At 39.3% G+C, this 14,605-nt stretch overlaps 1 protein-coding gene across 1 annotated transcript; it reads left to right on the top strand.

The window, feature by feature from the left end:
- The first annotated feature begins 2,194 nt into the window (after positions 1-2,194).
- Positions 2,195-8,697, top strand: LOC110053607 (large ribosomal subunit protein uL4B-like). Its single transcript, XM_020759859.2, has 7 exons — positions 2,195-2,328; positions 3,163-3,435; positions 4,012-4,308; positions 4,741-4,904; positions 5,098-5,187; positions 6,817-6,900; positions 8,470-8,697. Exons 1-7 carry the CDS (start codon positions 2,326-2,328, stop codon positions 8,639-8,641), a joined length of 1,083 nt encoding a protein of 360 aa, XP_020615518.1. The 5' UTR covers positions 2,195-2,325; the 3' UTR covers positions 8,642-8,697.
- Positions 8,698-14,605: the final 5,908 nt, after the last annotated feature.

Here is a 14,605-nt window from a genome sequence, read left to right as displayed (position 1 = left end):
GGACAATTTATTTAAATATAAAAGATACATTTGGTTTTTTAACACACAAAAGTGATCATTATTTAGAATAAAAATGCACATGTGAAGCTAAACGTCCAAATGCACAGAAGCGAAGGGAAAAATAACAAAAAAAAAACAAAGCGGAAGAAAAAACAAAAACAAACAAAAAACAAACAAACAACAACAAAAAAGCAAAACAAAACAACAACAACAACAAAAAAAACAAAGCAAAACAAGAGAAAACAAATAAAGAGCGAAAATAGCCCACACAAACACATTTATAGGGAATAAATGGTGGACACAACAATACCGGAAGCATTTTGAATTTCAGGACTGAGGGAATTAAGGCTGGAGTCTACCCGAATTTAAGTGAAGATTTAGGAAGTTTAAGGAGGGATTAAAAGGAAACAAAATAGTTTTGGAACACCACCAGACAGTTGAACGCCCCCCGAAAGGGCAACCCAGGTTGGACAACTGCCCGTCTACCAATTTTTAACTTCAATTTTAATTTTAAAACAATATCAAATCTTCAAAATTTCATATTTCCATAAATTTTACTAATCCTTTGAGAAAAGCTATTTATCCTCAAACATACCCAAATATCACCAAAAAATTTACAAAACAGCCCAAAACGTAGATACGTGGGATGAGCAGAGAGATTTTTGACTGCTTGAAACGTGAACGAGATATTTGCGTTAAAACCATAATACCCAGCCAAAATACGGCCTTCATGTTAAGGTGGTATGGTACCCTAAAATATGGCGATGTTCATGAAAAATTCAATTTCTTGAAAATACAAGACTTAAGACCCTTGAGGACTTGTCAAAAACATTTTGAAACGATCTTGCCGAATTTCCTTCCAGATGAGTGTGAAATTTAAGGAAAGTACACAGTGGTATAAGTTTTTTCACGTGGCAACGGCCATAGCAACGACTGTTTACTATAAGAACGTGACCAAAAATATAGATTATTTTTAACTTATATGAACGAAACTATTTAGAAAAAACTTTTAAGACATGCACAACTCGATTGGTATAATTATTTGTGAAAAGCTTTGCCTCAAATTGCCATCACAGGCTCATTCATTTCCCTTATGACAAGGAATATTTCCCACAACTGCGGTAACTTTTTACAAAATAGAACAACCATTGCACCCCCTCCCCCGAGATCCAATCTGCACCCCTCCCCCCACTATTTGTGGCTCGTTAAATGCTTAATACTTCGTGTAAGAAACTTAAAGTGCATTTTTCTCAAAAGTTTACTTTTGTACCGACTGACTTCGCGCCAACATTTCTACTTTGCAAGGTTTTTAAGTAGAATTTCTGAAACTTGGGCTCATCAAAGACCAATGGTGTCGTGATGATATAAACCAAAAAAATCGTAACATTTTAAGGTCTGTCACGTGACTTGAGATGATTTGTCCACTGGGTGTGGTAAAAAATAAGGTTATTCCAAATAAAGCTGTAAAAAGCGCTGAAAATAAGAGTTAACTGTCAAAACTTAGGTTCATATCACAGAACAAAATAGAAACTTACATGATATGTTTATTTGACAGTCAATTCTTGTTTTGTAAAAGAGCAGGAAGCGTTGGCGTCAATACTATAAAATACTACTTCAAAAGGCTGTGGCTGGTTTCCATAGCAACCATTTTGAGTAAAACTCTAGAAATTTAATTTCCCTTCTTGAGTGCAATAGCACACAATTGATCTTTCTTTACCATATTTAAACAAACTTTTTGGTCCATATTGAGGGTACCATACCACCTTAAAATGTTTAAGCAAGCAACCGGAACGATGATCCTGCTGGTATACGTTGGATCAATAGTGATCTAATCGGCCTCACATATAAAATGAAGAATACGAAAGCAAAAACCGACACAACTATATTTCGGCTGGCCAAACCAGCCTTCTTCAGGTTAACCCCCACCTTAAATAATTTAGGGCCATGAAAACGGAGTGAAAATTTCCGCAGCAGTATAAATAGCCCAATTTCGATATATTAAAATTCAGCCAAAAACAATAGACCTCAGTACGAGACTCTGGGGAATAACTACAGAGTTTGTGAGGTTTATTCCTCAGAGCCTCGTGCTGAGGTCTATTGTGTTAGACTGAATTTTAATATATCGAAATTGGTCTATTGGCATGAACTAACCAAAGAAATCGAAAGAACGAAAGCTAACGAAAGAACGAAAGAACCAAAAATAAAGACGCGGAATCTGGGCACTACTCGGCCACTCGCCCCTTCAGACTCACAGGGCAACCCCTTTTATCTGTACACACGTGGTACAATTCTCTCTCTTTCGCCGGCCATCTTGAATACGATAAAATGGTACGTGAGGAGGGATAAATGTCTAATTTTTTTTACCTTTCTCTTTTATGTTACACGTTGAAGGGAGTCAATATGAGCTCAAGAAATACTAAGCTGTATACTGGCGAAATTTGAAGATAAAATAGCAAAGCTTTCTCCTTAAATTTTGCTTGTAGTTTCGTTAAGAGGTTGGAATATTTCACAACGTGGATTTGTGTCGACAGTCGTTCTAAAATATCTGCTTTTTGTAAACTTCCTTGTTAGACGTTATTAAAAATTTGATTTCAACGCTTTCATCTTTTAGTAAAATAAGAAAGCAAAACGGAATTCATGGCCTGCCTTCCACAAACTTTAAGCTAAAGCTGAATTCGAACTCTTAAACCACACTTACTATCAAGGAGGTCGTTTGGGAACATTTCGAGGGATTTGCTTGTACTTTCTTTTGAAAAATCTCCTTCAACGCTTAAGGTGCATAATATCTATGGTCTTGAACTCTTTCTGCTGTTTTAGTCATTTCGGTGGAAAGAGAAAACAGTCAATTGATTTGAAATCCGTGGAACTGGTAAAATAAAACTTAGGCAATGGCTCAGAGTTGGCCTGTTCATCACTAGAAAGAAGAGATGCATTAGGACATGCAACCCTTTGTAATGTTTTGTGGGAAGTAGTATATTTAAATGTATGCCTGAATACACTCTGTTGTTTAGTTAAAAGTTTGTGTTTAAAACAAAATGCAACAATTACATGTACATGTATGTTACCATCATAGTTGTTTCACGGGTGAACTTATATCACTCCAACTCTGATGTCATTTTGTGAATGTCCAGTAATACTGTCTTTTTCTGTTTCTGATTTAAGGCGGCTAGACCTTTAATAACAGTGTATGATGAGGCAGGAGAAAATGTAGGGCAGACCACTCTGCCTGCTGTGTTTAAAGCTCCCATTCGTCCTGATGTAGTTGGTTTTGTCCACACCAACATGGCCAAAAACAAGCGGCAAGCTTATGCTGTCAACAAACTTGCTGGGCATCAGACCTCTGCTGAGTCGTGGGGTACTGGCCGTGCCGTTGCCAGGATTCCACGTGTGCGGGGTGGTGGTACTCATCGCTCAGGTCAAGGTGCTTTTGGCAATGTATCCTTACAATGAGAGGTAAAAGGTAAAGTCTGCATGCGAGCTAAGTGGCCCATCAGGCCGGAGCTTATCCCGGTTTCTGTAGCATGAAGCGACTAGGAGAATTTCTACTCCCCCCTGGATGGGATGCTAGTCCATCGCAGGGTTACCCCCAGCATTAAGTTCGCTGGTACCCATTTATACGCCTGGGTGGAGAGAGACACTGTGAGAGTTAAGTGTCTTGCCCAAGAACACAACACAGTGGCCCCAGCCAGGGCTTGAACCTGGACTGCTCGATCTGGAGACGAGCGCACTTATTATGAGGCCACCGCGCCTCCCAATGAGAACTCCCAATGAGAACTGTACATCAATTTATTAGTTTCCACAAGACTCCAAGAGTTGGCCAAGTGGTTGAAAGTGATTCAATATTAATGTAACATGCAGATCACATACAGCATTGCTGAACAGCTATCAATATACTGTGTAGACATGCTGTATAAGTTTGAAATAAGCCAGAAACATTTCTCAGACATCTTCTAGAACAAAGAGCTTTCAAAGGTCAAAGGAAAAACAGATTATCCTTTACTTTAAATTAAGATGTGTCGTGGTGGCCGTATGTTTGCTCCCACAAAAACCTGGCGCCGTTGGCATCGTAAGATCAACCAGAAACAGCGCCGCTATGCCATGTGTTCAGCCCTGGCAGCTTCAGCTCTCCCTGCTTTAGTGATGGCCCGAGGTCACCGTGTTGAAGAGATCCCTGAGGTCCCTCTTGTGGTGTCAGATGCTGTTGAATCCCTGCAGAAGACAAGTGCAGCAGTTAAACTGCTGAAGGCTGTTAATGCTTATGGGGATGTGGAAAAGTGCAAGGATTCCAAGAAGATCCGTGCTGGCAAAGTAAGTTTGGCATTACCATTTCAGAAATAGAACACATTCCCATAGTTTAAGTTGTTTGTAACTTGAATGGACTCTCACATCTTTTTTTTTTTTTGTAATTCAGGGTTTGTATTGTGACAGAATACAAATATTTTTATGAAGAGTTGTAGTAACATGCTTTAAATTGATTGAATCACAGAAAATGTAGTAGTTAGTTCATGTCTTAAATTATGTTATCTTGTTCTCATGGCAAAGGATCTTCCATACATTGTACTTCTTTGCAAAGCTCATTTAAATGAAAAAATTTCCTTTCCATGGGGTAAATCATATTGTAGAGGAATATATGTAACCTCCATCATGCTTGAGGTAAAACGAGGTAAAACGCTCAAAAGTATGTTACCAACTCTTGTCTGGTTTCTTGCGCATCTAATGTTGGTTTCAAATTCCTATTAGGGTAAGCTGCGTAACCGAAGGACTGTAATGCGCAAAGGACCGCTTGTCATCTACAATGAAGATCATGGAGTGAGGAAAGCTTTTCGCAACTTACCAGGGGTTGACATCTTGTCAGTGGATCGATTGAATCTCCTGAAGCTGTGTCCTGGTGGTCACATGGGCAGGTGAGGAGATCAAAGCAATAGCTAAATGTTGAAGCACATTGTGCAAGGTCAGCAAGAGTCACACTGTTGAGTTCTGCCTGGCCTATTAAATTTTACAACACTCAAGACAGTTAATTTTTCACTTGCTATTGCTTTAACAACAAATTGATAGCAATAGACTGACAACAGTTTTTGCTGACTTGTGTACTGGCAGGTTCTGTATCTGGAGTAAAGGAGCCATTGAGAAACTTGATGCATTGTATGGAACTGGAAAGAAACCATCTTCAGAAAAGAAGGATTTCAAGTAAGTCGATGTACTTGGGCTCACTGCGTGTACGGTACATGTACAGAGATATATGCTGGGATTAAAGTAGGCTAATGTTCCTGTGTAAGACACCACTGACTAATTCAGTGTTCTCCAAACAAGTAAGTTCTTGCGACCAACAAAAATCACTGTCTGCTAGGACAGAGCATTTTGGCTACTCTTGAGATAAATATAATTTTCAAGAAAGAACAAGTAAATTTTAAACCATTCAAAAGTTTTAGAAGTTTTCTATCCCTTTCAATAACCAAGTGGAGGCACAGTGCCTCATCGTTAGTGCACTTGTCTCAGGATTGTGTGGTCCAGGGTAGAACCCTGGCCAAGGACATTGTGTTGTGTTTTTGGGCAATTCACTTAACTCTCAAAGTGCCTCTCTCTACCCAGGTGTATAAATGGGTACCGCCAAATTTCATGTTAAGTGGAGGTACCCTCTGATGGACTAGCATCCCTTCTAGGGGGAAGTACATGTAGAAATAGTCTTAGTCACTTATATGTATACTTACCAGTCCAGGCTGAAAACCATTTTAAATTTAGCTGAAAGCTTAAAAGCAAAAAGTACACCCGGGGAAGTGACTTGGTGATCAGACTTTGACTAATCCCTTATTAAAACCAATCAACACACAAGGATTTAATTGTGTGATTGTTATGAATTCCGGAGACTGAACAAGGTGGCCCAAATAATTTTTCTGTGGGAAGGGAAATGAGAAGAAACTACATGTAGACCCCCATTTGGTAAAGGTAAATATTTGTTAAACAGTAGTGGTTTTCAGTTAAGTGTTGTAAGACAAAAACCAAAACCAAACCAATTACTTACTGATTAGACTACTCAGCCAATCTCAAATTGTAGTTACACCAAATGAAAGCCAAAGTAATTGCCTGACTACTTTCAACACTCATCTAAAAAGGCTCTAGACAGTCAAACATTCATCCCAGTTAATAAACAGCGATTTAAGTCACTAGTCTTGCACTCACATGAAGAACACCTGCTTGTTCAAAGCCTGATTAACTAACAAGAATAAGTGTGAATTTTGATTTCAGCTTTGTAAAATTTTCAGTCCGGTTTTTTTTATATTTTATTTGTTCTTCAGTTTTGAGTTTGAATAATCTCAAACTATACAAAACATAAGCAGTGAAATTAAACATTATTATAGAAGAGAAGTGAATACCCCCATTTACTTTTAACCCTAGGGTAGCATTAACCAGCTTTCGAATAACCTGGCCTTGAATAAGTACATAAATATATTTAGATATGGCATAATTTGAATGGGTGCAAAGAATTGACCTACAAAATACATTCAAAATGTTATCAGTTTGAAATCACAACAGACCACACGTGTTTGCATTTCTGCAAAGTGGTTTCTTACATGTACATCACTTATCAGACCTTGTTCTTATTTCGTGTAAAGTTATTTTTGTGCATTTTTAAAAGCAGTTTCATACTGATGAAGTGCACAATTAGTAAAGATGACATGGAAACTAGTAAGAGTGAAAATAGTACCAGGGATGGAACTGTTTCAAGGGCTGTTGCCCTTAATGTCGTGTGAACATCTCAAACAGATTGTTTTCACATCAATGACATTAAAAGTAACCCTTGGGTTTGTTTTTTTACAGTCTCCCTCAACCAATTATGAGCAATGCAGACCTCAATCGCCTGATCAACAGTGAGGAGATACAGTCTGTTATCAGACCAGCTGGGTAAGCAGTAAACAAACTTTGAAATAATCTTATGTTCTTATAAAACAGCTTGTGCCAGTGCTCTAATTCAGCTGTATCACTTTGTCATGATGCTCTGTCAAATGCCTGTAATCAATGACTCAGATGAGTATTAAGATGGCCTTGCAGTTATATTCTGACATCTGTAGACCTCAAAATACCAACAGTATATGAACCCCTTTTGTAATGACTGAAAAAGAACACAACAACTACAACAAGTAAACAATACATGTTCAGAGCATTGGCAGTAGATAAATTCAGTGGTGATTGGACTTTTTTCCCTCATTATAACTGACCATTCTGATGTTTATACCTAATCATGCCTTTTTGTATGCTTCGGCGACATATCAGGTGAGTTTGGTTGAGCCATGGTTCATATTTTGGCAAGTTGTAGTCAAACCAAAATACCCATGGTGAAACCAGACAAGCCTGATATGCCAAGGAAGCATTAGGTATAAGCATCAGAATGGTCAGTTTTTTTTTCTTTGCTAGAAGTTTACTGTACCAAGTTTCAGCCAAGTGAGCATGATATTGTAGCCATATCAGATCAGGTCACATTACCTGATATTGCAGGATATCAAGACAGTAAACACTGGTTCTGATTGGCTAATTGCAAAATTGAGTACAGTAAACTGTTGTAATTGATAGAATGGTCAATGGTCATTGTAATAAGGATTCTGTCCTTGCAGTATTAATTCCCTGCAAGCAGACTAGAATGATAGAAATTATCAACTAGATGGCTCAATGTTGTTACTCAAATGCGAAATTGTCAGTGAACATGTTGCGGTCATTTATAAAATAGGTTGCTATAGCAACAATATATCCTGCTAAAAGTACTTTAAATTTTGAAAAAGGTGGCTCAGAGCCCTCTCAGGAGAATTTTTAGACTTCACTGAAAGTTGTGTTTGAACAGGCTGAAAACAATTTGATTATGAAAAATAATCGAATTAATTTTTTTCAGTCATAAGCCTTTTTTCCTCCTTTATGAAATTCGTTGATATTCAGGTCTACCTTGCTACGCTAATAAATTGCAAAAAGGTGTTTTGTACAAGATGTACTGTTGTTATGATTACATATACAGTGTAAGGCTAAGAAAGTGACCACATATCCACCAGTGATGTAACTCATATAGATAAAGGGGTGCAGTAATGACCCGTCAAAGCATAGTTAATAGAGGGAAATGGTTAGGAAATCTGGCAAAGTTTGCTATTTTGGGGGTTGACCCTGCACAAAACCTGACAAAATACAAAAGGTGGTTATGTGTGCTCATACAACCAACCAATGGAACATTAAGATTACGTTATTCGTGCATAGTCTATGAGCATGAAACAAAAGATGTGCAGGGTCAAGGACCCTCCAACATAGATCTTAGCTTGTTTATTTGCTTCTTTGATGTTTACCGGCCTTCCTAACCATTTCCCTCAATTAACTATGGTCAAAGTGCTGGAAAGTGCAGTTAGCCGCCGCCAGCCATGTTGAAAGAGATGTACTTTATTCAGTAATGATAATTGGCTTTGGCTAGGGATTGAAAGAGGTGATTTTGTTTTGCAGACCATCAAAGAGCCGCCGGGCAACCCGCAAGAAGAATCCACTAAAGAACATTGGCATCATGATGAAACTGAACCCGCACGCCAAGAGCGTCAAACGAGCTGAAATGCTGACTGTGGAGAGGAGGAGAGCGGCTAAAGAGGCTGTACTGAGTAAGAAGAGAGAAGGAAAATAAGCTACTCTGATGCTGTGTTAAATGGACGAATAAAAACAGCAATTAATTCAGTGGAATTTTGATCTGTCTTTTTTTTTTTCGACTGTTTATTTAGTGGATGATTCAGAAATGGGACCCTTTCATTTAAACTGTCTTTTCGCCGTTTATGTAGTGTTCAAAAGCGATTGTTGATTCCTGGACTTAATGTTGTCCTGCTGACTGAAAATTACTTACAGACTTAACCTTTGTGCTGACAAGACAGGTCACTATTAACACACAATACAGATCATTTCCAAAGCTGTGCTCAAACTAGCCCATTCCAGTTTGTAGCGGTAAAAAAGTCCACTCCTAGCTCGTCCACGCTTGCTCCATGTTCCTCCAGAGAAACCTTTCTACGTTTGGCCGAGGAAAAGTAATCGGAAGCGTATTGCACCAAATCCTCCGGCTTGTCTCTAAGAACAACAAGTACAAATCCCTCTAGCAGCTCGACGAGTCCATTAGGGATCGTCCTTTTAGGTGAATTGGAAGTCATTTTGTTGTTGCAATGGGCTGTTGGTGGAGGCCAAGTTTCCAGTACTTTTTTGAGGCGTTGTGAAGGATAATTAAGAAATTGCTTTCATTTGTGACGTAATCTAGTTTTATGCGCGTGCGCACTGGCTCCAGGTGAGTTATGTCGAGTTTCTTGGTCAGCGGTCTTGAAGAGAACATGATTGAATGCTAACTATGCCGGCCACAAAATTTTGAAAAGCGATTAGAATTTATCTTCCGTTGTTTGGTAACATAATACTGATTTCAAGGGCAGTTGTTAGTCTTCAGAATTGGACTTGTGACAGCGTCAGAGCTGTCTCGGCCATTGCGGTCTCCCTTAACGCCTGCGACTGCCAGGAAAACCGTCTTAAACTTTGTAGACTGAACATTTGACTGATAAGAGTAGCGTGAGGTGTTATCCTGCAAAACAAGAAGTCAGGAGCATGCGCACGCGCGTCAACTGACCACTTCGGTACGCGCGCCAATCTCGTTCCCAGAGTCTTCGTTTCCCTTGACCAGCGGTCGGAAAACGAGACCTCTGGGAGCAACCATTTTGAAATAACCGAATTCTGGTGATTCTGCCTATCCGGTTTCACTGCGGTCCGCATTATCTATGGCGCATGCCTGAAATGGTTGCTCCCAGAGCTCTCGTTTTCCGACCGCTGGTCAAGGGGAACGAAGACTCTGGGAACGAGATTGTACGCGCGCTTGTTTTTGGCATGCATTTTCTAGACCTAAAAAATAAAGAAATCCACCAACAGCAGGGTTCTAAAATGCGGGAGGGCGTGAAGATGTATCCGGAAAACACAGCTTATTTTATTATTCCTTACGACTAGACAAAGGTCAATAACTTAATGCGATCTGTTTGAAACCTTTTTGTATTTTCAGATAAGCCAAATATTAATTAAGGGATACGTGGAACTTAAGAAATGACTTATTCTTAATTTCAGACAGGCTCTCATTAGCCTTTGACCGAGCTTCAGTATTGTTACACATCTTTATACGTGCATTATATCAAGTCCCTATAAAGGACCCAGCATGAATGTTGTCGCGAGAGATTTTATCGGATAACGAGCTATGTTTAAAATTATAATCCCTTGAATGCAGCCAATTAAGGTGATTAAATGTCTTGGGAGAGATAACTGTGGGTTTATTATCTTATTTGGTTAACCGGGCATTGTCAAGAGTACGACTGTGTGGTGTCCGGTCAAGTTCAGAATGTTACATACTGTATTAGTGATTGTGAAGTTCTTTATTTTTAGCCAAGGATTTTGATATTTGTTGTGTGTAACATCGCGTGAGGGCAATATTGGTTTCGTGCTCAATGCTAAGTGGACACACCAGTGCAACCTACTGCTTTTAATTAGCAGCAGTGAAGTGGAATAGCACGCATCTCAAGGCCAGCTAGGAGTTGATCCGAAGGCCGGGAAGATTCAGCTGACTATTCAGTTATTATTTCCAAGGTGAATCATTTCTTTTTACTGGACATGCATCAGAGTATTGCTTCAAGAGAACAAAAGTTTTCGTCCAAGTTAGTTAATCGTGTCTGTATTACAGAGGATGTGATTTGCCTTTTGGAAGGGTTTACGATAACTGCCATCAACCGAAAACCCAGCCGTGAAGACTTGGTTGACTTTGCAGCAAGTTATTTTGAGGAAATACGAAAGAAAAGAGACTTGCTGGCGGAGAGGGGCATCGGGAACTTCAGAACAGGTCTGTACCTCAGTTCAGAGTGGAATGGACAAGTGTGACACGCAAGGGTACAAGAGGCTTAAGAAAAATCCATCATACATGTATTTCAACTTAACTTAAAGAGATTTTCAAGTCGGACGATCTTCATCCAGTTTGGTACTAATAACGGACGAGCATACGTTTGATTTCAAACACCAAGCAAGACGTTGTGTTTTCTACGACCAAGTGTCGACTGAAGTCCAATCAATGGGACATAAACTTAGCTACATTAGATTTTGTAAGCCGGTAAATTCAGAACTGGACGAATTATCAGGCAGATATCGCTAGTTAACTTTTACATCAAAACGGATTATAGCCGAATTATTAATTTTGTAAAGTAGACGACGAAAACCTGATTTTAATCATAATTAATTAAGACCGTGTAACTTGCGTCAAAGGACACGGATAAACGTCATCAAAATGTGATGTCATTCATTCTAACCATTTTCGACGGTTCGAATATCTCATTTTCACATCCTTTTACAAAGGAACTTGTAAGAACTTGCTAAATGAACTAGATAAACAGAATTTGTCACCTTCCTAGGGTAGACAATGAACATCGATGTCAGACAACTATTCGATAAATCGATGGCAATTGAAAAACTAATTAAATTAAACGATATGGTACTCACAACTGGTTTAAAATTAAAACCATATTGAGTTTTCAAGACCTAGCGGGTTTTTCATCCCCTAGTGAAGGGCAAAAGGCAGCGTTTACTCTTTCTGGGTCGCTGCTAGTCATTTCCTTGTACAATTAATTAAGAAAATGAAGGACTTTATTCAATTCCAAAATGTCATTTCGAAAGGAGACATGATTGAAGCATGCGAATACAGCCGCCTCTTACTGCTCGCTTCCCAGAGAGCGCCAGGAATCAAAGTGTAGTGACTATATCTTAGACTAGAAATCATTGCTTCCTGAAAAGAGTGCGGAATGATGTTTCAGTACCACGGTCACAACGACTCGAACAAAAGCGCCCTGAAACTTTTGAGAGGTCTGATGATGAACACAAACAGGAGAGAGACACGCTCCTCAGATCAGTCAGATGCAGCAGCTACCATGACGGCCCCTAAAAAAGCGCAAGAATCCAAACCTGGGATTATTTCTGGAACGAAATAATAGTTTCACTGCTGTACGGTCGGAATGGCTCTTCTGGAATGAATCGGAATATGTTTGTTTTTCTGGAATAAGGGTTGTTTTGGAGGTAGGATCTCAAAGGAGAAGGAGAGGGGAAAACAAGAAGTGCGAAGCGCGATTGGAGGAGGAAGGAAGGGAACGCAGGCTAGAATGAGGATAAATCGAGCGCACCGTAGTTAACCGTTAATGTTCTAATTGAGATATAGTATCTCCTGTATTTCATTTATTGTTGTCCACACGACGCAAATTGAAACTTTTGCTGCTATGAACAGTTTGTAGCTTATGTGTGGAATGTTAATCTCGTTATTTCATATGTACGAGAAATATACTGGTTTAGAGGAAGATGTCTTTTCCAGACGATGAATTAAATATGTTATACCGGGGCTAACTTCAACGGGATTGCCTAGGATTGATATACTTGACTCTGCCGGCTGGGAACACCATTAAGAAAAACGGTCATTTTAAAAATAATTCGAAAAAAATTGTTTGAAGCCGGAATTACTCAAAACCCACAGACGTGTCGCTTATATGTGCTAAAAAAAATCAAACATTAAGCCCTTTTGTGGTTTTGACTACATTCTCTGCCGTAGGAGAGGCGAGTCGCACACCCTGCATCCGATTCCTCCGCACGTACCTTAAGCTGTTCTGGAAACAACAACAATAATAAATAAATGTCGAGTATTCAAACCAACAATGTCCTCTATCACAGGTTTGTGTGGGTTTTGCTAATATGTTTCCGTTCTCCTAATTTCTAGTCTCTTTCAAATGTTTTATGGCTCCGACAAAAGATCTTTCACATGGAGCTTTATACTAAATGAAAAATATATACCTATAAGCTAAGTAGACTATAGAAATATGGGATATTGTACAAGTGTGAGGTCAAGATGGCTGGATATTGGCCAATTTCGATTTTTTTGCGTGTTTATGGCCGAAAAGCAGACAAGGTCCATAAACACGCTAAAGAATTTGTTTTTCTTTTTTAAAGTAACTGAAGAAAAAAGGACACTCAAATTCCGGACATGTTGACCGAACAACAACGGGTAATCACTAGGTAATCTTACTCGCTCAGATGGCCAATCAAAGAGTAAGAACTGGTTCATTACATGGGCTCCTGGTTCATAACTGAAACATTATAGGTCGGGACTGAAGGTTAAAGAGACGTTTTAACTCTGGAAATTACAAGAGGGAAATCCTGCCCGGAAACTTTATATCAGGGAACGGACAAATTAGATTAACTTTTTTTTTCAACACGTTGCAAAGTTAGGGCTTTAAGTGTGATAAGCTGCTTATCGGACCAAGCAAAGCGAAGAATGCACTTGAAGATATTTTTCTAAGCCTTATATTGTAACTGACTTTGGCTTACAAAAGGTCTTGACTCTTCCAGTAACATGCAAAACGGATAAAAACATTAAGTACATTTGTCTAATACACTTTATCCCTTTCTCGATGTTACCTGTAGCAAAGCCGATCATAATCCTTGCGATTGACACAAAATTTACATTTCCTATTTTTTTTTCTTATCTAAATTTCGAGTTTAACTCCTGTATTTGCTGCGATATTCTGGCCTACAACTCTAAACTCAAACAGATGTAGTGTATATGGTGCAAGCCGGATGTAAACATTCCGGAAGTGAGTGTTGGCGATAGTGTTTTGTAGCCATTCCGCGATGCTTTTTTTGTAGTTGTTGTTGCTCACGGAAGCCATGATGTACAGCGTGGAGCTTCTTATTAAAACAAGCTTAAATCGTGGAACATCGTAGTTCTTTATTACTTTTGGACAGAACTTCGCACCAGATACGTCGAAAAATACTATGAAACAGAATCTTTTCCATGCAAATTTAGGCCTGTAACTAAACACTCTGAAATGCCAGACGTCTTCTCACCCTTTTCAGACTCAATACACCGCACTGAATTAAATAAAAAGGTAAAAATGTGCCGCCTGAAGAAATACATTGCAATAAATAGGATGAAAAATACTGGACAGGGAGCTTAGGGAGAGAGGATTAAAATCTTGGGAAGAGGCGGTATCAGCTGCAGAGGATAGGATAGCCTGGAAGCAGAGAGGCGACAGTCCAATTCTCCACTGGGAGAGCGGAAAAGTGATGAAATAGACTGGAAACCAAAACGAAGTCAAGTTTAGGTTCATCCTCTTGTTTCACTTGAAGTACTACTAGCACAACACTAAAACTAAACCAAAAAAAATAAACCTTATCTGAAGTTGTTAGTGGCAAGGCTGACCGTAGAATGTAACAAGTTTCTCAACCGTCTCTTATTACATACGTACTAACTGGCCCATGAGCCCTCGCATACTACGCTCGCACACAGTTTTCTGTTCCATGTCGGCAAAATATTAATTTAATTACGTCCATACAGATTATCACAAATTACATTTTGTCATAAAGATCGAGCTGTCCGGATTCGAGCCCCGGTCGGGGACATTGTGTTCTTGGACAAGACACTTTACTCTCACAGAGCCTCTCTCCACCCAGGTGTGTAAATGGGCACCGACGAATTCAATGCTGGGGGTAACCCTGCGATGGACTAGCATCCCATCCAGGGAGGAGGAGGCGGGGGGGGGGGGGAGGGGGGGGA

The sequence above is a fragment of the Orbicella faveolata genome, unplaced genomic scaffold (assembly GCF_042242905.1).
Source record: "Orbicella faveolata isolate gen_17 unplaced genomic scaffold, um_ofav_v1 contig_1, whole genome shotgun sequence".
NCBI classification, from domain to species: domain Eukaryota; kingdom Metazoa; phylum Cnidaria; class Anthozoa; order Scleractinia; family Merulinidae; genus Orbicella; species Orbicella faveolata.
The sequence above is the reverse complement of the archived record's forward strand: the minus strand, read 5'-3'. Positions and strand labels throughout refer to the sequence as shown.